This window comes from Oncorhynchus mykiss, chromosome 16 (genome assembly GCF_057628025.1).
Source record: "Oncorhynchus mykiss isolate SJ-2025 chromosome 16, ASM5762802v1, whole genome shotgun sequence".
NCBI classification, from domain to species: domain Eukaryota; kingdom Metazoa; phylum Chordata; class Actinopteri; order Salmoniformes; family Salmonidae; genus Oncorhynchus; species Oncorhynchus mykiss.
The window spans coordinates 49,726,562-49,751,324 of record NC_143037.1 but is presented as its reverse complement, the minus strand read 5'-3'; the positions used below and the strand labels follow the sequence as shown (position 1 = coordinate 49,751,324).

The following is a 24,763-nucleotide window of genomic DNA, read 5'->3' as shown; positions in this document are numbered from 1 at the left end:
GCATTGTCTCCTATCGGATTGTCTCCATAGACCACTGAGGTACTCTGTATGTGAATCTCTGTCTGCAATTGCATTTTACTACTAAAGAGTTTTATACCAAGGTGTCTGTGTCGTCTTATCTGGAAGACTGATCGTTAAAGGAAACTTACATCACCACATGCAAAGGACCACCCAACAGTATCCATTGTTTTCAGTGCCATGATGTCCTTGGGGAGCTGATTCAATGCATGAGCAGCACAGCCAATGGGTGTGATGTGAGGGTAGGATTCCGCCAGTTCATACCAAGCAGCCTTCATGTTCGCAGCATTGTCTGTCACCAGTGCAAATACCTTCTGTGGTGCAAGGTCATTGATGACTGCCTTCAGCTCATCTGCAATGTAGAGACCGGTGTGTCTGTTGTCCCTTGTCTGTGCTCTTGTAGAATACTGGTTGAGGGGCGGAGATGATAGGGTTAATTGTTCCTTGCCCACGAACATTCGACCACCCATCAGAGATGATTGCAATAGTCTGCTTTCTCTATGATTTGCTTGACCTTCACTTGAACTCTGTTGAACTCTGCATCCAGCAAATGAGTACATAAAGCATGTCTAGTTGGAGGGGTGTATGCTCGGCGAAGAACATTCAGAAATCTCTTCCAATACACATTGCCTGTGAGCATCAGAGGTGAACCAGTTGTATACACAGCTTGAGAAAGACATTCATCAGTATTTCTCTGACTACGTTCCTCCATTGAGTCAAAAAAACTAATGATTCCAGGAGGACCATGAGCTGTTTCTATCGATAAGGTGTCTGATTCATCATTTTCACCTCGAATAGAAGTAGAGGGTCTTCTGTCAGAGGTTGCTTGTTGTGAACGCTGAGGGAACTTGATGCACTTGGCCAGATGATTCTTGCATTCTTCACATGATTTGGCACAGTATTTGAAAATGTACACAGCTTTTCATTCTACATTAGCTGCAGTGAAATATCTCCACACATTTCCTGTAAACATTAGGGGGGGAAAAAAGAGTAAAAAAAACAACCAATACAATTCCATGTACCGGTAAATAGTTAAGCAGTTAGATTTAAACAACTACTTTGTAAGATTTTTTTTTTTTAATGAAACATGTATGCAAACAGGTGAATTAACACTGTTAGCAGGCTCAAGCAAGCTAATACCCACATGGTATCAAAAACTAACTAGCAGAAATTGATAAGTTAGAAATGATTTAAACACACTTTGCTGTAGGCTATTTACTAGTTTACAAAAAAATTTCATAAAAAATATTCACCCCACCCAGTATTGTAATCAAAACTTACCAGAAAGCATGTAGTCCTTTGCTCAGACAATGTAGTAGTGTGGGCTAAATAGCATCTCATTAGTGTGCAAGATCTTCAGAATCAGCTGTAAGTGTGATGGAAGAATGCACTGTGCATGCAGAGGGTTGCAATTCCATTGAATTGGGGATAGTTTAACCAAAATATTCCACAAGACCTAGAATTGCCTTGTGTACCCCACACAAAAGGTTCACTGTTAAAGGCAAGCAAAATTCCCAGGCTTAATTTCCCATGGAAAATGTCCAGAAAAATTCTGAAAATGTACCTGAAAGTTTCCGACCCTTTGCAACCCTGTCGATGACCCTGACCCAAGAAGGTACTAGCAGTTCAAATGAGGACGACGCTACTACGGTGGATGAGTTGTCGTCGTAGTTTCGGATTTCCTCAAAAACACTGGGAGGTCTATCAAGCAGATCATCAGAGGCTCAGATCACCAAGCCCCTAACCCCCCAGGCTGAGCCGACCCATGACTGTGGCCATCGGCCTTGTCGTGGGGTCACCAGGCTGCTCATTATTACACATAACTGTCACTATCGGTACGTGCACCAGCGCCTCCTCAGACTCACCTGGACTCCATCACCTGCCTGATTACCTTCCCTATATATGTCACTCCCTTTGGTTCTTTCCCTGGGTGTTATTGTTTCTGTTTCAGTGGTTCCATTTCTGTACCCTACCCGTGTTTCTTGTTTGTTTGTTTGTTCCTTGTGTTATTTAGTCACTCCCTGTACTTGTTTCCTGACTCCCAGTGTACACGTTACAGCAACAAAATGTGGAAAAAGTCAAGCGGCTGTGTGAACACTTTCTGAAGGCACTGTAAATACTGACATACACATAATCCCAGCTGTACTCAGGGGTGTCATGCACCCATTATTTTAGAGGGGCATAAAGTACGTGGAGGGTTGGTGGTCGGAAAATGTAGCATTTTTCAAACACCTGAAACAGCGTTTTCCTTCAATCTAGAGCCATAATAATTACACCCAATTCGATGTAAAAAAAAAAAAAAAGTTATCTAAACATACCTCTGTAATTATGCATATTGAATTGATTTTTAGGAGTCTAGTACAACTGCAACACTGGTAAATAGTATCATAACCCAATAAATAAAGCAATTTTAGTATTTTCTAAAGTCTAGGAACCTTGCCAGTAGGTAGGCATGCCAGTTAAAATAGTTAGACAAGCTAATCTAACTTGATTTTCGCCTGAAATGGCTAGGTACCGTACCTAGCTGAGGTTGGGAGAATGTGAACCTACCTAGCTAAAGGTAAAATTCATAAAATTGCTAGGTGGCTACTGAGAAACAACAAAAGTTTTTTTTGTCTGCTAATATAGGACAAATAAAGGCCCAGTGCACTACTTTTATGAAAAAAAGGAAACTAAATATATTAGTGTTTACCAGCATTTGTAACTTGTGTCTGATAATTAATTATCTGTACAAAACAGTTAATCTGATAATACTTGTGGAATATAAAAATACCTGTTTGATAGACAGTACCAGTCAAAAGCTTGGACACACCTACTCATTCCACGGTTTTTCTTAATCATTTTTATTTTTTTTACATTGTAGAATAATAGTGGAGACATCAAAACTATGAAATAATAGGGCTTTGCTTATTTGAGCTGTTCTTGACATAATATGGACTTGGTATTTTACCAAATAGGGTTATCTTCTGTATACCACCCCTACCATGTCACAACACAACTGATTGGCTCAAACGCATTAAGAAGGAAAGAAATTCCACAAATGAACTTTTAACAAGCAACACCTGTTAATTGAAATGCATTCCAGATGACTACCTCATGAAGCTGGTTGAGAGAATGCCAAGAGTGTGCAAAGCTGTCATCAACGCAAAGGGTGGCTACTTTGAAGAATCTCAAATATAAAATACATTTTGATTTGTTTAACACTTTTTTGGTTACTACATGATTCCATATGTGTTATTTCATAGTTTTGATGTCTTATTTTACAATGTAAAAAAAAGTACCAATAAAGAAAAACCCTTGAATAGTAAGTGTTTCCAAACGTTTGACTGGTACTGTATGTTTTTCAGTTTCTTGAAATACTTTGCAAATGCAACTTATTCTACTGTTCGTGAAAACTGAAATGGTCAATTCATAACTTTTTTGTGTAATATCTCTTATCCAGAGCAACTTACAATAGTGAGAACATACATTTTTGTACTGATCCCCCCCATGTGAATTGAACCCACAACCTTAGATTTGCAAGTGTCACGTTCTACCATCTGAGCAACATCACATCATTACAAACCACTTGATGTCTCAATGTACTCAATTACTGTATTGTGCTTAGTTTTTCTGTTCTTAATTATATAACAACATATTTTTGCCTAAGAGTTGCTGAAAAAATGTTTTTTGTCCATGCTACAGATGTCTATATCCTCTGATAATACTAGTAAAGGCCCACTGCACTACATTTGTGAAAAAAAACATTTTTTCCAAAAATAAGATATATTTTTGTTAATGTATATTAGTATTTTTTATTTTTTTGCTGCAGTACCCTCAGCACCCCTACTTCCTGCTGCTATGCCCCCTCTGCAAAATAGCAATTCATTTAACAGCTGAAAAATACAAAGAACAGGACAGATCTGCCCCCCAGCGAATGTTGTGGTTAACTACTCAGAGAGCTACACATTCTTTGGATAATGCTTGTTAACTTACAATATTTTTGTGCAGCTATAAAGGATCTAATTTTTATGATATTTTAATTGTAATAAAGCAACTCTTATTCATGTGTTTTATAATTACTGTTGGGCCAAATTACATAGGTATTATTCAGTACAGACAAATTTTATCATCATGTCACACTTTATATAATTTACTACTTTTTAGCTACTTTGCAACTACTTAGCATGTTAGCTAACCCTAACCTTAACCATTTTAGCTAACCCTCCCCTAAACCTAACCTTAACCCTTTAACTTAACTCATAACCTAACCCTAACCCCTAGCCTAGCTAACATTAGCCAGCTAGCTAACGTTAGCATTAGCCACCTAGATAACATTAGCAACAACAAATTGGAATTCGTAACATATGTTTTGCAAATTTGTAACATATTGTGCATATTGAAAATTCGTAACATATATTACAAATTGCAATCCGTAACATACCATAAAACTTAAATTACATGTGTCCATTTTAATAGCTAGGCAACTGCACACATTTCAACAAATAAAAAACAGTTTCAAATAAATGGCAGGTCTAAATTAATTGTTCAAGGTTTAATGTTGGATTTGTTACATTAAATAATTCAGTAATGACTCAAAAAAATGATGACAATCATCTGTTTTTATTGTCAGTAGGAAACTGCTAGCCATTGGCTGCTAAAAGCTGAGAACTGCTAGCTAACTGGCAAGCACAACAACAGTCAACAACTTCGGGAGTACAGACACCTGCCTCAAATAGGAAATAGACCGCCTGGCTCAAACAGAAGCTTGTCTTTAATAAGCACCTGTTGTGTTCAGTGATTTAAGCAAATGAATGCCAAGGCTATTAATATAAGTTTCACGGTATTGTACAAATTGCAATACTTAACATATCATACGAATTGTAATAACAAATGAATACATACCATACAAAATGTAACATATCGTACTAAATGGTGTGTCTCTATTTTAAGTACAGAATAGAGACCAGGTTGTTTAAGGTCACAGTGCATTGCCATTCCGACTTCATGACATTTGACCTTTTACATATAGAGGAAATTCCTGGTACATGCAAATGTGGCTTCTTGGCAAATAAAGATTATTATGATTCTGATAGGTGATTCAAATCAAATGAAAATCAAAATGTATTGGTCACATTCGCCGAATACAACAGGTGTTGACTTTACCGTGAAATGCTTACTTACGAGCCCATTCCCAACAATGCACAGTTAAAAGTAAGAAAGATATTTGCTAAATATAAAGGAAATAGTAACACAATAAAATAACAATAACGAGGCTATGTAAAAGGAGCAAGGGTACCGAGTGGAATAGAACTGATGAACCCCGCGAACAGGCGAACAGCATCCACGAAGGCAGACGCAGCCATTTAATTGGGATTACTTTAAAATCATTCATTTAAACATCCAAACGTTTTTATTTTGACGTTTGTCGACTAGACATGCGATATGAATGTACATTTTTGTCATTTTCAATAGCCTATGACAAATCAAATGCGCTCCCATCGTCCGCCAGGCAGACACATGCAATGTGGACCTTCACCGGACAACAACACAGACTGGCTGCAAATTACTGGGTAAATAAATGCACAGCGTTTGCTTCTACATCGTGAAAATAGAGATTCATCGAGGTTATTTTGAAGACTGTGGATATGCGTCAAAAGGCGTCAAGACGTTAGTCGAGGGAAACTCGATATTTCAATTTATGTTTATGGGTATGAAAATGTAAGATTTGGATCTGACGATGTAGAGGAAGATTGTATTGCAGGCTATAGAGGTTAGCCTACGTGCTGTTACTGTTACCTCACCTAAATTATCTTTAGACTATATTTACCTCGGACCTGACGCAACAATAGCCTACCCGATGATAGTGCAAATGGCATGAAATTGTGGAAACGAAAATTTGACACATCCTTTGGTCTGTGTCTGTGTGAAACTTATGCTTAAGAGGCCCAGTAAACGTTATGCTACCTGTGGCCCAACCCAATTGTGTAATCGCTCAGAGAGAACAGACATAGCCTATCTTGAGTGTGGTGGTTTCAATATTGACTGGAGAATATGTTCATACAATGTCAGTGACGCTTTTATGAAGGAGGATTCCCGCATATTTACATATCCTAGCAGTGTTGGGGAGTAGTGAACTAAAGCCTACATGTAATTCAACTAGTTTAACTACATTTTGCAGTAACTTGGTGGTAGTTGAACTAAATAAAAATCATGGTAGTGTTTCAGTAGTATTTTTTTGGCCATGTAGCGGTGCAGCTAACTACTGGAACTACACACTACATTTTTTGCAATAAAAACAAGAAAATATGGGTGAAGTAGGCAATAATTTACTTTCTTTTTCAACAATAGACCTGCCTACTTCTCACTTAAAACATAGTTTTAAGGCTAAATCACACATCCTGTTAACATCTGACTCCAGAGTGATCTGTCTTGCAATTCGTAGTCTATGACATTTCAGATTTAGACATCATTTTTTTGTAGTTTGGCTGTCATGAACATGAACTTTATTTAGTTATATTATTTTTCATTACGGTAGCTTTCGTGTAGCTTCATTTCTTAATTTTCTTCCGGTGTGAAACATTGTAGCTTCTCCAAAACTGTATCCCAGAAATCGAAGGTAAGTTTTTTTCTGTATATGAAGCAAATAATCTAAATGTGACATTACGATGCACCTTATATCTCTTTCCCATGCTGGACTTACACAGGGCATTACTTAAAACATGTCAAGAGTCAATCCAGTGATGAAATGTGTGTTCATGTAGAAATATGTTTCTTATCAAAGCTAGTCATTAGTAGCCAATGCCTGTGAGTAAGATGACATGCATCTACACAGTCTTAATTGTGACGAGAGCAGTATTGCAATAATCTTCAATGTATTTAGTGCCGCCATGCAGGCCCAGCCCCAAGAACAGGTGCGTTGTTATCATGAGTTTCCTGGGCATGGCGCTGTACAGTGACAGTGGTGCTGAAATCTGCGATCAATCCTTTGTTTTAGTTCGCGCTGATGTGGCGCTGTCCATTGTGCTGAATATTTCCTCGCTGGGCACAACAATGAATTCTCGCGGCCTAGTTAGTTACATTTCTTTATAGTACCTGCTCCTTCTACAATTAAGTTGAAACATGCTTGAGTCAGGGTATTCTAATGTGTAGAAAATTCCCTGCATGCTATGTAGACATTTCCTTGTTATATTATTATTATGTTAAGGCCTCCACTGGGAGGTCTGTGTATTCAAATATTAGGGAATAATTTATATTCTTTGAAGTCAACAGGTGAATCACTCACTCTCAGACACGCTCAGAAACCCGCATCTGCCTCCCAACTCCTTTGTTCAGCTATCATGATAACTTAATTTCCATTTACAGTGTCCTTTTAATCACACTTTTTTTTGGCACAAACACTATTTTCACATTTAGAATGTGAATTAGTTGGAAGCTAATGCTGTCTGTCTTATTTGATCTGCTTGGTTGTGCTCTGCTCTGCTCCATCCCCTATACACCCCCATGCATGCACTCAAACACCCACACTTGCACAAAGTATGTGAGCTGTTGTATCTTAGCAACGGGCAAGGTAATTACTGAGTGAGCCAAGGAGCTGGCATGCTGGAGAACTGCTGATCTGATCCCAGCCATAGAAAGACAGTAAGGCGGAGATATCTTCACTGTTGCCCAACACACGCTTCTGAGAAGCCATGTTTTTATTTTCTTTGTTGTTTTTATGCATCTGAATCGGTCTGAAAAACATATAAGACGGCCTGTTATGCAGATCATTGCTCTCTGGTAAATGGATAAATGTGCCCTCCTGGAGTGAGTGTTAATGCACTGTCTTATTTTGTCTGTCTGTTTCGTTGTTCACAGGTGCTGAATGTAATGGAGAAAGGACAAATGAGTCTGTTATGTTGAAAGGATCCTCAGAGCTCCCTGTAAGTGGGACAGAGACATCCACCAGGACGGACGGGAGGAGGGCTGCCTGAGGCGGAAGAGTGGCGTCGGTCAGAGAGAGAGAAGGGGTAGAATCACCCTAGCACCCCGCCCCTAGAATCCCAGAGCTGGAGGCATGTCTAACCAGACCCAGATCTTTGGCATTGATGGACCAGGCAGCCTGCTGGCAGTGTTGGCTTCACAGAGGGCCAGCAGCATCAGCACCAGCAGCAGTGAAGGAATCTCGGCTGCAGCTGTGTCCGCCTACATCAAGCTGGTGTTCCTGGGCCTGATCCTCTGTGTTAGCCTGGTGGGCAACCTGCTGGTGTCTCTGCTGGTCCTCCGAGACCGGGCCCTCCACAAGGCCCCCTACTTCTTCCTGCTGGACCTGTGCCTGGCTGATGTTGTCCGCTCTGCCGCCTGCTTCCCCTTCGTCCTAGTGTCTGTCCACAACAGCTCCGCGTGGACCTACAGCACCTTCAGCTGCAAGGTGGTGGCTTTCCTGGCTGTGCTCTTTTGTTTTCACGCTGCCTTCATGCTGTTCTGTGTGGCTGTGACTCGCTACCTGGCCATTGCCCATCACCGTTTTTATACCAAGCGCATGACAGTCTGGACCTGCGCTGCCATCATCTGCATGGTGTGGACTCTGGCCATCGCCATGGCATCGCCACCCGTCTTTGACGTGGGGACGTACAAGTTCATTCAAGATGAGGACCAGTGCATTTTCGAGCACCGCTACCTTAAGACCAATGATACTCTGGGCTTCATGCTCATGCTGGCCGTCGTGGTCCTGGCCACTCACGGTTTCTATGCCAAACTCCTGCTGTTTGAATACAAGCACCGCAAGATGAAGCCTGTCCAGCTAGTGCCGGCCATCAGCCAGAACTGGACCTTTCATGGACCAGGAGCCACGGGCCAGGCAGCAGCCAACTGGATCGCAGGCTTCGGCCGGGGCCCAATGCCCCCCACCCTGCTTGGGATCAGGCAGACTTTGCACAACCAGCAGCACCGGCGTCTGATGGGCATGGAGGAGGTGAGGACGGAAAGGAGGCTGGGCAGGATGTTTTACATCGTCACCCTGTTGTTCTTGGTGCTCTGGGCTCCCTACATAATGGCCTGCTTCTGGAGGGTGTTTGTCAAGTCCTGCTCCATCCCACACAGGTACCTCTCCATCACAGTGTGGATGAGCTTCGCCCAGGCAGGGGTCAACCCTATCATCTGCCTCCTACTCAATGAGGACTTGAGGAAAGTGCTAAGGGCCCACCTGCCCACCTACAGCAGGACTAGACAACACCAACAGCTGCACCGCCATGAGCTGTTGGTGTTCACCATCACATGATGCACTACTGCAGGGGTGTCAAACATACGGCCCGTGAGGGGAAACAAACTCAATATACTTTAAAATGACTAAAACCATATCAAAACTGTGTAGAAATTATAATGGGCCTACATTCATAAGGTTTCTTGACTGGGTCCAGTTATCACCGAAATGAAAGCTAGACAGTCAGGGAGCATCGGGGAAAAAAAAATATATATGGATAGACTATTTTGACGCAGAGGAAATATAAACAATTTTCAGTGCGGCCCTCTGTACCTCGTTGAAGACCGAATGCGGCCCCTGGGGCAAAATTAGTTTGACACCCCTGCTCTACTGCATCGAGTGATGGTGGTGGGATCGGTGTGTTTTGTTTGTATTATACTGAAATGGCTATCTGACTTTTTTTTTGTTGTAAAGATAATGTTTATCAGATGCTACTATTTTTGCAAATGAATTATGACTTTGTTTCATATGTAATGTACATATCGTGTGTACATGCAGTATGAGAAGCAGGTTTGTAGTAATACTTGGTCATTAACATTATCCATAGATTCTCATTTATATGGCTGAAAATGTCAAAACTATTAACAGTGATTTTCTCTAGCTCAATGGAGGGGGTTGCAACGGTCACCAAAAAAAGCAAAGCATAGGTTATCATCAGCTGCATATGGATAATGCATCTAGATTGGAGAGAATCCCAATAGGACCCAATATAACCCGGGCACAAGTTTGTGCCTTCTATATTCCAAATTATCATACAAATCTAATGACATTCACTAACTTAAACAAGAGTAATGTTTGGAATTCAGTGCCAATGATTTGACTTAAATATGTTGGAACATTCCCTTGTTCAAAGACAACACTTTCTCAAGGTAGAGAGCAACAAAGTAGCATGCTTTCCAACATTTTTTTATGGTTCCCAGACTGAAGTTTGCAAATGTTTGACATTGAAAAACCAACTGAGAAGTGAAATGGGGTTTAAAAATATTAAAGGGGTATGGCTTTGTTTTCTAAAATATCCTGTTGTACAGTATTTAAGGGGATTGTTTTTTCCCCCAACTCACCAATAAAGTCTACTTTTGATGCATTTTGATCTGGCTGCTGACGTCAGTTGCTATGGGATCCATATTCTTAGCAATTTGAGAAACACAACACAAATTGAGCTCAACATGCAGTTGGTATAATACAATATTCATTTTATTTTGCCAGTTGTACATTCATAAGAAAAAGGCATGTTTTATTTACAGAAACATTTGGACCAAGATGACCTCGTAATGCTCAATATACAGTGTAGCTTTGGCCACTGAATGACATCCTGTAGGGATTTTTTTGTTGTTGTGAAACAAACAGATATAGAACTAAAGAAAACAGACAGATAACAGAATAGTACATAACTATTCACCCCCCCAAAGTCAATGCTTTGTAGAACCACCTTTTGCAGCAATTACAGCTGTAAGTCTCTTGGGATATGTCTCTATAAGCTTGGCACATCTAGCCACTGGGATTTTTGCCCATTCTTCAAGACAAACTGCTCCAGCTCTTTCAAGTTGGATGGGTTCCGCTGGTGTACAGCAATCTTTAAGTCTTACCACAGATTCTCAATTGGATTGAGGTCTGGTCTTTGACTAGGCCATTCCAAGACATTTAAAAGTTTCCCCTTTAAACCACTCAAGTGTTGCTTCAGCAGTATGCTTAGTGTCATTGTCCTGCTGGAAGGTGAACTTCTTTCCCAGTCTCAAATCTCTGGAAGACTGAAACGGGTTTCCCTCAAGAATTTCCCTGTATTTAGCGCCATCCATTATTCCTTCTATTTCACTTCACCAATTTAGACTATTTTGTGTCTGTCCATTACATGAAATAAAAATAGAAATCCGTTTAAATTACAGGTTGTAATGCAACAAAGTAGGGAAAACGCCAAGGGGGATGAATACTTTTGCAAGGCTCTGTACACTCATGGTAGACAGTGTTTATGTTATTTAAAGATGGCACACAATTTGATTCTAGTGTTGTATATTAAAACCAAATAACTGTAAGAAAAACTGCAAACAGGTTACAAACCTGTGTTTGATGAAATAGGGTTGAATATTAAAACACACCAAATATTTACATTGTCCATTTAAAATGCCAGAAATAAAGTTTAATTGTCATGATGGCACTACTGGAACAAAATCAAGTTTATTGTTAGTCTTTGTCGCGCCCCTAAAACAAGTACCCCCTGCAATTGTCCTTCTCGCACTTGCACTCCATGCGCACACGCTTTTTAGGTGATCCAGACATGTGGGCCTGTTTAGGTGATCCAGACATGTGGGCCTTTTTAGGTGATACAGACATGTGGGCCTTTTTCGGTGATACAGACATGTGGGTATTTTTAGGTGATCCAGACATGTGGGCCTTTTTAGGTGATCCAGACATGTGGGCCTTTTTAGGTGATACAGACATGTTCGCCTTTTTAGGTGATACAGACATGTGGGTATTTTTATGTGATCCAGACATGTGGGCCTTTTTAGGTGATCCAGACATGTGGGCCTTTTTAGGTGATCCAGACATTTGGGCCTTTTTAGGTGATCCAGACATGTGGCCCTTTTTAGGTGATCCAGACATGTGGGTATTTTTAGGTGATCCAGACATGTGGCCCTTTTTAGGTGATTCAGACATACTGAAATTGGAGTCCATCTTAGTTCTCTCCACATCTATTGAATCAACCCCCCCTCTCCCCAATTTCGATCTTGTCTTATCGCTGCAACTCCCCAATGGGCTCGGGAGAGGCGAATGTGGAGTCAGGCGTCTCCCGAAACATGCCTAACCTCACTCCTTAACACCCGCCAGCTTAACCCGGAAGCCAGCCGCACCAATGTGTCGGAGGAAACACCGTTCAACTAGCGACCGGGGTCAGCCTGCAGGCGCCCGGCCCAACACAAGGAGTCACTAGAGCGTGATGAGACAAGTAAGCCACCCGGCCAAACCCCTCCCTAACCAGGACGACGCTGGGCTAATTGTGCACTGCCCTATGGGACTCCCGGCCATGGACGGTTGTGGCACAGCCCGGGAATAAACCCGGGTCTGTAGTAACGCCTCTAACACTGCGATGCAGTGCCTTAGACTGCTGCGCCACTCGGGAAGCCCAAAGCAACCTGTTTAAAGATATCACATATCTACAACCTAAATGTATTCTGAATCTTACATTAACCTTATCACCAGCTCTATTCAGACATATTCATTAATGTGAGAGAGGTTTCCGTAGCGAGCAGCGTCAACAGTGTACTCATCCTGAACATAGTCCAGGTCAAATAGGTATGTTGCTCCCTGTCTGTCATAGACCTGACCCCGCCTCTCTGCCTCCTCTGTAGTGATGATCTAGATGGAACACAACACAGCCAATCACAACAGAGAACAACCATGCAGTGTAATACAGCCAGGATACACACAGTGCTGCATGAGATAATGTCAACTGTGACAGCTGCCAGTGATATTATAAACTGTGCACCAAATAATCTCTATAATCCAAGTTGTTTTTCTTACCTCTCCGACATACTCCATGATGAAGGAATGCCTTTTGATATGCTCAGAGGTGCGTACGCCCCACCCACGCCCGTTGTCTGTTTTGAAGATGCAGAGGGTATGCTGGATCCCTTTCTGTACCACTCTGTTGGGACAGTCTGGTTGCACTCATAGATGGGCTCCCCAGGCTTAACCTTCACCTGCCCATACTCGTCGTAGGAAAAGCCATGGCCCGATACCCCTGGGCAGCAACCGCCCACAGGGTTCTCCAAACAGCTGGTGCACTCGCACCCCACTGCCACCGAAATGCCCTCAACCCACTTAGGAGAGAAAATCTTTGATTACATTCTACATATTTATATTTGTACTGTATTGCTACATACTAGACTGCGTGATAAAGAGGGTAGCATCCCTACAGTTGAAACATGTTGTGGATACAAAGTACTGGTGAAACACGAGTCCTTGCACACCTTGTATCCGTTGATGTAGGTAAAGTTCTTTGGAGGGCCCTCCAGGTCCACACGGTTGAGGACCAGGATGCGTTTGGTGAGGCCTCCAACACTGTTGATCTGGGCCTCCCACCTCTGCAGGGTCTGCCTATGCCTGGCTCTGTGCTCCGGGTAAGAGGAGAGCTCTGGTTCAAACCGGTCGGGGACCACAGTCTTTTTCTGTCTCTGCAGCTCCAGGTAGACATCGTCCCAGAACTGACGTAGGAGCTCCACACACCGCAGGTTTTTTTCTCGGCACCCAGGTGTTCATGTGATCTGGGTAAACTTTCCATTTAACCAGGTAGAACTCCCTCTCCTAGGAAAAAAAACAGCCGCTGACAAGGAGTCAGACTGAACTCTGGTGCCCCTATGACAAAGTAGACATCTTCTAAGATCACTTTATTTGGCCAATTGTACACAAGGTCCAACGGAAATGTGACTTCTATTTATCCCAACCCCTCTGGAAGACATATAAACATATACAGGCCTGGGAGGTTGGAACAGGGAAGCAGTTCTCGCTCAATTATAGATGGATGCTTTCAGTGGCAGTCAGACATTACCAGCACTGTAAATTACATCAATTAAAGCTGGATCAATATAATCTCCAACTACCAAAATCAAACCATAGCATAGCTAGTAGTGGTGTAAAGTATTTAACTAAAAATACTTTAAAGTACTACTTAAGTCGTTTTTTGAGGTAAATGTACTTTACTCTATTTATATATATATATATATATATATATATATATATATATATATATATATATATATATATATTTTTTTACTCTACTACATTCCCAAAGAAAATAATATACTTTTTACTCCATACATTTTCCCTGATACCCAAAAGTACTTGTTACATTTTGAATGATTAGCAGGTCAGGAAAATTGTCAAATTCACACACGTATCAAGAGAACATCCCTGGTCATCCCTACTGCCTCTGATTTTGCAGACTCACTAAACACAAATGGTTTGTTTGTGAATTATGTCTGAGTGTTGGGAGTGTGCTCCTTGGCTATCCGTGTGTAATATATATATATATATATATATATATATATATATACACACTGCTCAAAAAAATAAAGGGAACACTTAAACAACACAATGTAACTCCAAGTCAATCACACTTCTGTGAAATCAAACTGTCCACTTAGGAAGCAACACTGATTGACAATAAATTTCACATGCTGTTGTGCAAACGGAATAGACAACAGGTGGAAATTATAGGAAATTAGCAAGACACCCCCAATAAAGGAGTGGTTCTCCAGGTGGGGACCACAGACCACTTCTCAGTTCCTATGCTTCCTGGCTGATGTTTTGGTCACTTTTGAATGCTGGCGGTGCTTTCACTCTAGTGGTAGCATGAGAGTCTACAACCCACACAAGTGGCTCAGGTAGTGCAGCTCATCCAGGATGGAACATCAATGCAAGCTGTGGCAAGAAGGTTTGCTGTGTCTGTCAGTGTAGTGTCTAGAGCATGGAGGTGTGACCAGGAGACAGGCCAGAACATCACCATATGCTGGTGCGGTTGGCCCTGGGCTCCTCCTAATGCAAGACAATGCTAGACCTCATGTGGCTGGAGTGTGTCAGCAGTTCCTGCAAGAGGAAGGCATTGATGCTATGGACTGGCCCGCCCGTTCCCCAGACCTGAATCCAATTGAGCACATCTGGGACATCATGTCTCGCTCCATCCACCAACGCCACGTTGCACCAGACTGTCCAGGAGTTGGCAGATGCTTTAGTCCAGGTCTGGGAGGATATCCCTCAGGAGACCATCCACCACCTCATCAGGAGCATGCCCAGGCGTTGTAGGGAGGTCATACAGGCACGTGGAGGCCACACACACTACTGAGCCTCATTTTGACTTGTTTTAAGGACATTACATCAAAGTTGGATCAGCCTGTAGTGTGGTTTTCCACTTTAATTTTGAGTGTGACTCCAAATCCAGACCTCCATGGGTTGATATATTTGATTTCCATTGATAATTTGTGAGATTTTGTTGTCAGCACATTCAACTATGTAAAGAAAAAAGTATTTAATAAGAATATTTCATTAATTCAGATCTACGATGTGTTATTTTAGTGTTCCCTTTATTTTTTTGAGCAGTGTATATATATATATATATATATTAATATCGTGCTGTCTGGTTTGCTTAATATAACACATTTGAAATTATATATAATTTTACTTTTAATACTTAAGTATATTTGAGCAATTACATTTACTTTTGATACTTAAATATACTTCGAACCAAAAACGTTTTGACTTTCCCAAGTAGTATTTCACTAGGTTACTTTCACTTTTACTTGAGTCATTATCTATTAAGGTATCTTTACTTTTACTAAAGTCTGACAATTGGGTCGTTTTTCCATCACTGATAGTTAGGATTTGTTCTAACCTTCGGTACTCCCGTTGGATTGTCCTCTTGTAGTCACACAGGTACTACACTTCGAAGTCGTGCGCTTGCCCACTCTTGACCCCCAGATCCAATCACACAATTCCTTCTTGACGACAGAGTGTCTCCAACTGGCTCGTAGTCACTTTTACATGCAACTTGGCACTCTGTAGTTACACAAAAAGCAACATGTGGCTCGCTCCGATCAGGAACTATCATTACGAGTCCATTTAGTTACGTTTTCAATCTGTATGTGCATAGCTAGGTTGCTAACTATTTAAATGCGATGGTAGTTATATTCATTACTGTTTAATGAAAATCAAACAAGGTACAGCTAACAAGCTAGCTAGGCTAATTTCAAATATATCATAAACTGTGTTGCATCACCATTTTGCTAATCAACTTAATGAAATGTATTTAAAAATGGGTGCTTATCACAGCACAGTTGTTGCAGACGAAAGGTCAACCAAATCCAACTTTTTATTTAGAATTTGGGAGCTTACCTTTTAAATATTCTTCCATCTTTACTTCATCGCCAAAATCCAAGGAGCTCTCGCTAGCCAATGGTTGGGTGGATCCGATTTTAGATTGAAAGCCCAAATGACCAATAGACTTCTACTGTAGCTCAAGCGTGGAAAACAAACACATTTTACACATGGCTACATTGTAATAAACACTAGCAATTCAACCAAACAAGCAGCTCTCTGTGTGATGTACAGTGGTTATTTTATTCAGTATGTGCATATCATAAATATATTATAGTAATTTGCAACCAGCAAGACTTCAATGACAAACACAGGCTAATGCAAATACAAAACGCTCACAAAATGTTTTGAGGTCTCATCATTTCGAACAGTCTTTATTGATGCAGTAGTTATTCTGAATTGTCAATACTGATTTCTAGGATGGGTTATTGACACATCAGAGTCAAACAATAAACATGGGAAATGCTTGAAGGCAAATGCAGAACTTATTAGGAATAAATAAAGCTGTCAATTAGGATATTTCCTTATTCTGCTTCATTACTGCTCTATACTAAGGTGTCCTAATCTTGACTCGTGCAAGCCTCTCAGGTCCTTCAGTGAGAAGCAGGGCTCTCTTTTCTAGGTTGAAAACCTAAAAACTCCACTAAAACCTAGACAACACAGATATTCCTTGACGACCTCATTGCACATTGTCAGTGTTCATTTAATTTTGTACTGTGTTTAACATTCTAGAAGTAAAGTTACATTGGCTTATGGTTGGACAGTAGAGTATGTGATTGGTTGATCACTTCTGCTCCCGCCTCCAGATGATGACCATGCCTGTGGAATCAGCAGAGGCCAGTAAACTCTCGTCACAGTTGAAGCTGACGTCCAGCACTGGGCCACCGTGACCCTGCAGCTTGTTGACTATGGCCTTAGTGTTGCGCTCCACATCGAAGAAGTAGACACAGGCGTCCTCACTGCCAGTCACTGTAATTAAAGGTTAGGAGAAAATGGGGAGGAAAAAGAGAAACAAAGAGGGACAAGTGAGAGAGAATACTGGTGTGAACGGTCCTATGCTATAACTATGTTATAACTGAATGTTATGACCTATGAATGTTTTCATCTTTGGCTTCACTGAGTTGATGTACTGACAACCAGTACACAATTGATGTCCCCAAGTGTGGCGCACTTTTGTCTCTAATATCTATACCAGAGAGTAAGGCAGTGTGAGTGAGGCTCATACCAACACAGGCACCCTGTCTGAACGACATGAGAGGGCAGAAGATGCTGTGGAGGGGCTGGGAGCCGTGTTTGATGGGGAAGCTCGTCTTCAGCTGCAGAGTACCTTCATTATCCACCACCCTGTAAAGATGAGACGGTCACAGAACCAGTCAAACTCTGCATGCAGTGCACAGAGTGGAACACGCCTTCCTTGTTTATGCGATAGCATACAAGTACGTATCACTGATATTACAAACACGTTCCAATGCAAAATGCAGCAGTTAATGAAACTACGACAGTTACATTAATTTTTAAGTGTTTGTATTATAACTAATGGAGCCTCTCTCTGTGTGTGTGAGACCTGTAGAGTAGCAGTTTGTTGACACAGGCATTGATAAGCAGGGATGGGTCTCGGGCCTCTCTGCTGATCCAGGAGCGGGCAGAGATGCTGCAGATGGAACTGCCCTCACTCACCACCAGCCGCTTGGCTTTGGTCAGCTTCCCTGTGGGTTGAAATTCAGAGTTGTTAGACACACACAACACTTTCCTATGCTTGTGGCCTAGTACTTTGGGTTTTTGATAAAGCGCTTTATAAATAAAATTAATTCATACTAATTATTCATAAAAAGCAGGGAGGTTTTTCCTCAGTCTACCTGTGGCCATGTCAAACAGGAAGGAGAATATGCTGCCCCTGTCATCCCCGGCCCACAGGATCCTCCCAGGGGCATCAAAGGACATAGACAGCACCCGTCCTGTCAGCTTACTAGAACCTCCCTTCACCTTCTTCCCTGTGGAGATGTTTACCACCTGCAGGAGGTGCTTACTGTTCCCCACCTGGAGAACGGAAGAGGTCATGGGGTCAGGGGGAGCATTGGTAAAGGTCAGGGAAGCCGTAAGGAAGACAGTTTGACCATTGTAGAGACAACGCTTTTACTATGACTCACTACTGTGAGGTTGTTGTTCATGGGCTGGAAGGTGCAGCAGAGCAGTTCGCTGGCTTCAGGGTCTCTGACCTCACGGATACACCTCCCGTCCCCCGTGTTCCAAATACGCAGCGTCCCATCCTTTGACGTCGACACGATGACGTCGTTGCTAAGGGACCAAGCGAAGTCGGTGACGGGACCTGCGTGACCCTTCAGGATCACCTTCACACTGGGCGGGGACGAGAACAGGGTCATGATGGACAGGGTGCTGTCCAATGAGCAGCAGGCTAGGAGGTGCTTGTCATCGTTAGCAAACTGCAGCCGTGGAACTAGAGGAGAAGAAGGAACCCAACAAAACATGAGAATAAGACACAGAAATATGTCGGTACTTGCATTGAGCGGCAGGGTAGCCTAGTGGTTAGAGCGTTGGACTGCCAAACTGCAGCCATTCCACAAACATTCAAGGTTGCAAGTTCAAACCCCCGAGCTGACAAGGTACAAATCTGTCGTTCTGCCCCTGAACAGGCAGTTAACCCACTGTTCCTAGGCCGTCATTATAAATAAGAATTTGTTCTTAACTGACTTGCCTAGTTAAAAAAAGGTTTAAAAAAAATGATATCTTTCCATTACATACTGCCATTTCCACTCACCTGCAGCGTCCACGTGTTGGTCAAATATGTGGTGCATGCCAGCAAAAGCATAGTTCTCGCTCAGAGTGGTGTCCCCGGCCATGGCACGGCTAGCCTCTGCCACAGAGGTTGGCACCAAGGCACCTGAGGGCCTGTAGGCACAAACAAACCAACATTTCCAATCAGGAAGAATCACTTATTACACATTTGACCATCACTCAATGAAATGCTGTGCTTATAAAGATGAATCAGTGTTTAAAAAGAAAAGAGACTAAAGGATGAATGGGGTCAGTAAGGAGTGGCTGGGGTTACCGCTCATCGTAGACTGCCCTGTTCATCTGGGCCTGTAACTGGTAGGAGCCTCTGCTCACCGATCGACGGTGACCACGAGCCCCCTGAGCACGGGGGTCCTCCTCAAAGTCCTGTCAAGAAAGAGGGTGGGAGAAAGAGCAAGCAGACCTAATGGAGTGAGTGCAAGTGCATGCAGTGAGAGACTTACAGGCCATATAAAAACAATCATCTTCTCAACCTGCCTACATCACCAAACTGCCTACGTTTGTCTTTCTCCCTCCATCTCAATTTACCTTGTCGGCATCTCATCTCAGTCTAATCTTGACTGTTCAAGCTGCTTATTGACAGTACTCTCTTTCTGTCTGCCTCGCGCTCACTCTGCCCTTGTCTCAGTCTAACCTCCATGCGGTCCAGTGTGGTGCGGGAGCTGCGCACACTGCTGGCCCTGAAGCTGCTCTGCTCAGACAGGGGTCCGTAGCGCAGGCCCAGCAGCTGGCTGCGCAGCCTCACGTAACGCCTGCGCAGCCCCGGCTCAAAGCCACACTTGGCGTTCTCCCTGAGCAGCTGGCTGCGCCGGCGGATGTATTGCGTGCGGAACTGTGGGAACGTAGGTGTGCGGTAAGCATTGTATCTGTGAAGGGATCACAGGAAGGGGTAGTGAGGGAGAGAGACAGACAACAGTTATTAGCAACAGTAGGATCTTTGAATGGTAATTTCTCACTTTGTACCTTTAGATCATTTTGCTTGAACTGAGGACTGATGTATAAGTAATAGGTGTACTATTCACTAATACAAACATGCTGACAGCAGTTTTACTACAATCAAGGCCCTTGGCTAGCCTGGTTTAACCATACTAACGACTGCGCTCACCATTGTTTCAGCAGCGGTCAGTCTAGTTTAACCAGGCTATCCCTAGACAGCAATCCATGCCAGATTTGTATCAGTAGACTTGTTTGTATCAGTACTCTGAGGTCATGTTGTGCCACCAGTTCTTTAAATTAGAGACCTACCTTGCATCCACTGCCAACACCTGCTGCCAAACTGCAGCCATTCCACAAACATTCAAGGTAGAGAGGACGCCACGGCCAGGGCAGATATCAGATCCCTATTAACACAAACAGCACAGCTAATTAGAGAATGGTAGGGGAGTAAGCTACATGAAGGCTAATTCAATTTAGCCTCCAGAGTGAGTGGTACAGAACACTGCCAGCTACAGCGACATTGATCACGGGATCTAGCTACAGCGGCATTGATCACGGGATCTAGCTGCAGCGGCATTGATCACGGGATCTAGCTGCAGCGGCATTGATCACGGGATCTAGCTGCAGCGGCATTGATCACGGGATCTAGCTACAGCGGCATTAATCACGGGATCTAGCTGCAGCGGCATTGATCACGGGATCTAGTTGCAGCGGCATTGATCACGGGATCTAGCTACAGCGGCATTGATCACGGGATCTAGCTGCAGCGGCATTGATCACAGGATCTAGCTGCAGCGGCATTGATCACGGGATCTAGCTGCAGCGGCATTGATCACGGGATCTAGCTGCAGCGGCATTGATCACGGGATCTAGCTGCAGCGGCATTGATCACGGGATCTAGCTGCAGCGGCATTGATCCCGGGATCTCGCTGCAGCGGCATTGATCCCGGGATCTAGCTGCAGGGGCATTAATCACGGGATCTAGCTACAGCGGCATTAATCACGGGATCTCGCTGCAGCGGCATTGATCACGGGATCTAGCTACAGCGGCATTAATCACGGGATCTCGCTGCAGCGGCATTGATCACGGGATCTAGCTGCAGCGGGATTGATCACGGGATCTAGCTGCAGCGGCATTGATCACGGGATCTAGCTGCAGCGGCATTGATCACGGGATCTAGCTGCAGCGGCATTGATCACGGGATCTAGCTGCAGCGGCATTGATCACGGGATCTAGCTGCAGCGGCATTGATCCCGGGATCTAGCTGCAGCGGCATTGATCCCGGGATCTAGCTGCAGCGGCATTGATCCCGGGATCTAGCTGCAGCGGCATTGATCCCGGGATCTCGCTGCAGCGGCATTGATCCCGGGATCTCGCTGCAGCGGCATTGATCCCGGGATCTAGCTGCAGCGGCATTGATCCCGGGATCTAGCTGCAGGGGCATTAATCATGGGATCTAGCTACAGCGGCATTAATCACGGGATCTAGCTACAGCGGCATTAATCACGGGATCTAGCTACAGAGGCAAAGAAAGCCAGCATTGGGCACAGTGTAATGTCATTTGTGTTCCAGATGGTAGCTACTCTGTCATAACAGGACAGGTAGAAACAGACACGATCCAGCGATTGACTTCTTGACATTAAAGGGTTGCCCTATTATAACGACAGCTACATTGCTAGTCACAGAATATCAATGACAAAAGAAACAGGGCCGAAATGTTTTATGCAGATGCCACAAAAGTAGCTTGCTAATCGACCCGGTTAGTCTATGACTGCTCACGAACGTCGGCTTCAAAGTGCTTATACTATGTGAAAACAGCTATGCTAGCCCTTGATCATGACTCAGTTCCATTACATATACAAAAGTATGTGAACACCCCTTCAAATTAGTGGATTCGGCTATTTCAGACACACCCATTGCTGACAGGTGTATAAAATCGAGCACACAGCCTTGCAATCTCCATAGACAAACATTGGAAGTAGAATGGCCTTACTGAAGATGTCAGTGACTTTCAACGTGGCACCGCCATAGGATGCCACCTTTCCAACAAGTCAGTACATCAAATTTATTCCCTGCTAGAGCTGCCCTGGTCAGTTGTAAGTGCTGTTATTGTGAAGTGGAAACGTCTCGGAGCAACAACGGATCAGACGCAAAGTGGTAGGCCACACAAACTAACAGAACGGGAACGCCGAGTGCTGAAGCGTGTAAAAATGTCTGCCCTCTGTTGCAACACTCACTACTGAGTTCCAAACTGCCTCTGGAAGCAACGTCAGCACAAGAACTGTTCATCGGGAGCTTTATGAAATGGGTTTCCATGGCCGAGCAGCTGCACAAAAGCCTAAGATCACCATGCGCAATGCCAAGTGGTGGCATTGGAAACGTAGTCGCTGGAGTGATGAATCACTCTTTACCATCTGACAGTCCATAAGACAAGTCTGGACTTGATGGATGCTTGGAGAATGCTACCTGCCCCAATGCATAGTGCCAACTGTAAAGTTTGGTGTAGAAGGCGTCATGGTCTGGGGCTGTTTTTCAGGGTTTGGCCTAGGCCCCTTAGTTGCAGAGAAGGGACATCTTAACGCTACAGCATATAATTACATTCTAGATCTAGACAATTCTGTGCTTCCAACTTTGTGGCAACAGTTTAGGGAAGGCCCTTTCCTGTTTCAGCATGATAATGCCCCAATACACAAAGTGAGGTCCATACAGAAATGGTTTGTAGAGATCGGTGTGGAATAACTTGACTGGCCTGCACAGAGCCCTGACCTCAAACACCTTTGGGATGAATTGGAACGCTGACTGTGAGCCAGGTATATCGCCAAACATTAGTGCCTCACTAATACTCTTGTGGCTGAATGGAAGCAAGTCCCCGCAGCAATATTCAAACATATAGTGGAAAGCCTTCCCTGAAGAGGGGAGGCTGTTATAGCAGAAAAGGGGGACCAACTCCATATTAATGCCCATGATTTTGGAATGAGATAATCGACGAGCAGGTGTCCACACTTTTGGTCATGTAGTGTAAGTCATTGAAGAAGGGGTCTTCTGTAGGGGGAAGTTTTGTTAAGACTAGAGCCACAACGATTGGTCTGAACATTAACATGCATTGCTTGCCTTAAGTTTTTGAAGCATAAGGACCTTATCTTTCATATCAGCAAGAAATGATTTTCAAAAAACAAAAGGTTAAATTGATACACACCTTTATAGGGTTAGGGTTCCCACATGGCCATATTTCCATGTTTGAGTGCTTGTAAAGATGAAAGACAGAGTGGACTACCTGTGCTAATTAGTTATCTAGGTCTCAGAACACCTGTGTGTAAAGGGAAGACAGACACCACAAAAAAATCCGTCACTGCGTTAAAACACTGTACAGGAAGTGTGTCTTTTGGATTTGTGAACTTATTTTGATGTGATATGAAAGTACAGGGTTATGTTTCTAGAACCGTACCGCAATTGAGAATCAATTCACGTTTAGATAATGAATTTGGTTGTTTTAGCTTCCAAAGCCAATTTGCCATGTAAGTTAATGTTCGGCTCCTTTAGTCAAATATTGGGCTAGCTACAGTTGCTTGCTAGCCATGTCTGATCAATAACTGGACGCCCCTGTCCTCAAATGCCACTTAGCAGACTGATTTTGTTTATTTCTTCAAAAGCAGTTTAAACTACATCCTTTACCATAAAAATGACGGTCAACATATAAAGAAAACATCACAGATGGCTCACCTTCCTTCCTTAGCGTTTCGCTGTCAGTGTCAAATTGTGGCACCATTGATCCTGCCCACGTGCGCAGCTACGCTGACTTGTAAAACATGTGGCTGACGCAGGATTGTTTAAACGCAATCAATATGATTTACAAATCAAATAATACGTCTGTACGCCAAAATGTTTGTACGCAGAGTTCGTACAGTCTTTAATAAACCAGGAAATCATGGCAATTAGGGCATTTAACAAAGAAATGCCTAAGCGTTTTGTGTTTTTTTGTTGTTATTCCAAGTTTTGCTTAGCTCTGTTGTTTATTTTCCAATACCCAACATATTCAACATGTATTATATAGTAATGGTTGTATATCAATTACGTCTACTAAAAAGCTTGCCCAGTTTTCCTGGTTCCACTTCTGTATTTCATCACTAGGTGGAGACCTTGACCGCAACACACCACACCCTGAGTACCAGCCTGTATGGCCTCTCATTCGCACCACCATCTGAAGAGAGTTTTCTCCCTAATTGTCTTCCCCATGCCCTAAATGAACTCGTCCATTTCCTCTGTGAATATTCCAAAGAAAAACAATATTGGGGATAGCTTAGTGAGATCTGACCTGCCCACTCAGACACTCTACACCAGTGGAGGCTGCTGAGGGGAGGACGGCTCATAATAACGTCTGGAATTGAGCAAATTGAATGACATCAAACACGTGGAAACCATGGAAACCATGTGTTTAATGTATTTGATACCCTTCCACCAATTCTGCTCCACCCATTACCACAAGCCCGTCCTCACAAATTAAGGTGCCACCAACCTCCTGTGCTTGACACCCATTCCAAATGGGAATTACAAATGTGGCTCATGTGCACAGTGCAATAGCACTATAAAAACATCCTTCTTCAGACACCCACATACAGGTAAAAAAAAAAAAAACTCCCTGTTAGGAGTATCAGCTCATGCAAGACAAAGTGAGTAATCTATCTCATAACCTGTTCATGTGGAAAATCCTACGTGGGACAAACAAAAAGACAATTAAACAACACATAGCTGAACACCGCAGCTCAATCAGATGTAAGAACACAGACTATTCCGTAGCAGCTCACTTTGTTGAAGCTAGCCATCTCCTCCCTCAAATACACAGGTATTGAGCATGTTACTCTACCAAGGAGAGGAGGTAACATCGAGATCCTATTACTACAGAGGGAGGCCTACTG

The 24,763-nt window shown here is 43.1% G+C and overlaps 2 protein-coding genes and 1 pseudogene across 4 annotated transcripts; 1 reads left to right on the top strand and 2 right to left on the bottom strand.

Moving 5' to 3' along the window:
* Nucleotides 1–5,260: 5,260 nt before the first annotated feature.
* On the top strand, nucleotides 5,261–10,321 carry LOC110492783 (putative G protein-coupled receptor 173). The gene is made up of 2 exons (XM_021567264.3): nucleotides 5,261–5,570; nucleotides 7,855–10,321. Exon 2 carries the CDS (start codon nucleotides 8,054–8,056, stop codon nucleotides 9,254–9,256), a length of 1,203 nt encoding a protein of 400 aa, XP_021422939.1. The 5' UTR covers nucleotides 5,261–5,570; nucleotides 7,855–8,053; the 3' UTR covers nucleotides 9,257–10,321.
* Nucleotides 10,322–10,410: 89 nt separating this feature from the next.
* On the bottom strand, nucleotides 10,411–15,537 carry LOC110491080 (histone-lysine N-methyltransferase SUV39H1-like; annotated as a pseudogene). Its single transcript, XR_016487033.1, has 4 exons — nucleotides 15,529–15,537; nucleotides 13,204–13,537; nucleotides 12,755–13,053; nucleotides 10,411–12,589 (listed from the first exon to the last, which is right to left on the bottom strand). The product of XR_016487033.1 is annotated as a histone-lysine N-methyltransferase SUV39H1-like (transcript).
* Nucleotides 15,538–16,447: 910 nt separating this feature from the next.
* Nucleotides 16,448–24,189, bottom strand: LOC110492781 (WD repeat-containing protein 13). Of its 2 annotated transcripts, XM_021567262.3 has the most exons (11): nucleotides 23,571–23,669; nucleotides 23,047–23,157; nucleotides 20,159–20,253; nucleotides 19,548–19,779; nucleotides 19,170–19,279; nucleotides 18,879–19,009; nucleotides 18,250–18,557; nucleotides 17,959–18,139; nucleotides 17,667–17,808; nucleotides 17,328–17,446; nucleotides 16,448–17,071 (listed from the first exon to the last, which is right to left on the bottom strand). In XM_021567262.3, the coding sequence occupies exons 2-11, from the start codon at nucleotides 23,083–23,085 to the stop codon at nucleotides 16,887–16,889; spliced, it is 1,542 nt and encodes a 513-aa protein (XP_021422937.2). In that variant the 5' UTR covers nucleotides 23,086–23,157; nucleotides 23,571–23,669; the 3' UTR covers nucleotides 16,448–16,886. The 2 variants fall into 2 exon arrangements, with proteins under 2 accessions (XP_021422937.2, XP_021422938.2); XM_021567263.3 differs by lacking the exon at nucleotides 23,047–23,157 and having other exon boundaries at nucleotides 23,571–24,189.
* Nucleotides 24,190–24,763: the final 574 nt, after the last annotated feature.

Excerpts from the sequence above, each read along its gene's own strand:
- LOC110492783 (XM_021567264.3), top strand. The coding sequence starts at position 8,054 with ATGTCTAACCAGACCCAGATCTTTGGCATTGATGGACCAGGCAGCCTG.
- LOC110492781 (XM_021567262.3), bottom strand. The coding sequence starts at position 23,085 with ATGGAAATATGGCCATGTGGGAACCCTAACCCTATAAAG. Across the intron at positions 19,780-20,158 it reads GTGTTGGCAGTGGATGCAAG|ATACAATGCTTACCGCACAC; the intron begins GTAGGTCTCTAA and ends ATCCCTTCACAG. Across the intron at positions 19,280-19,547 it reads CCACACTGGACCGCATGGAG|GACTTTGAGGAGGACCCCCG; the intron begins GTTAGACTGAGA and ends CTTTCTTGACAG.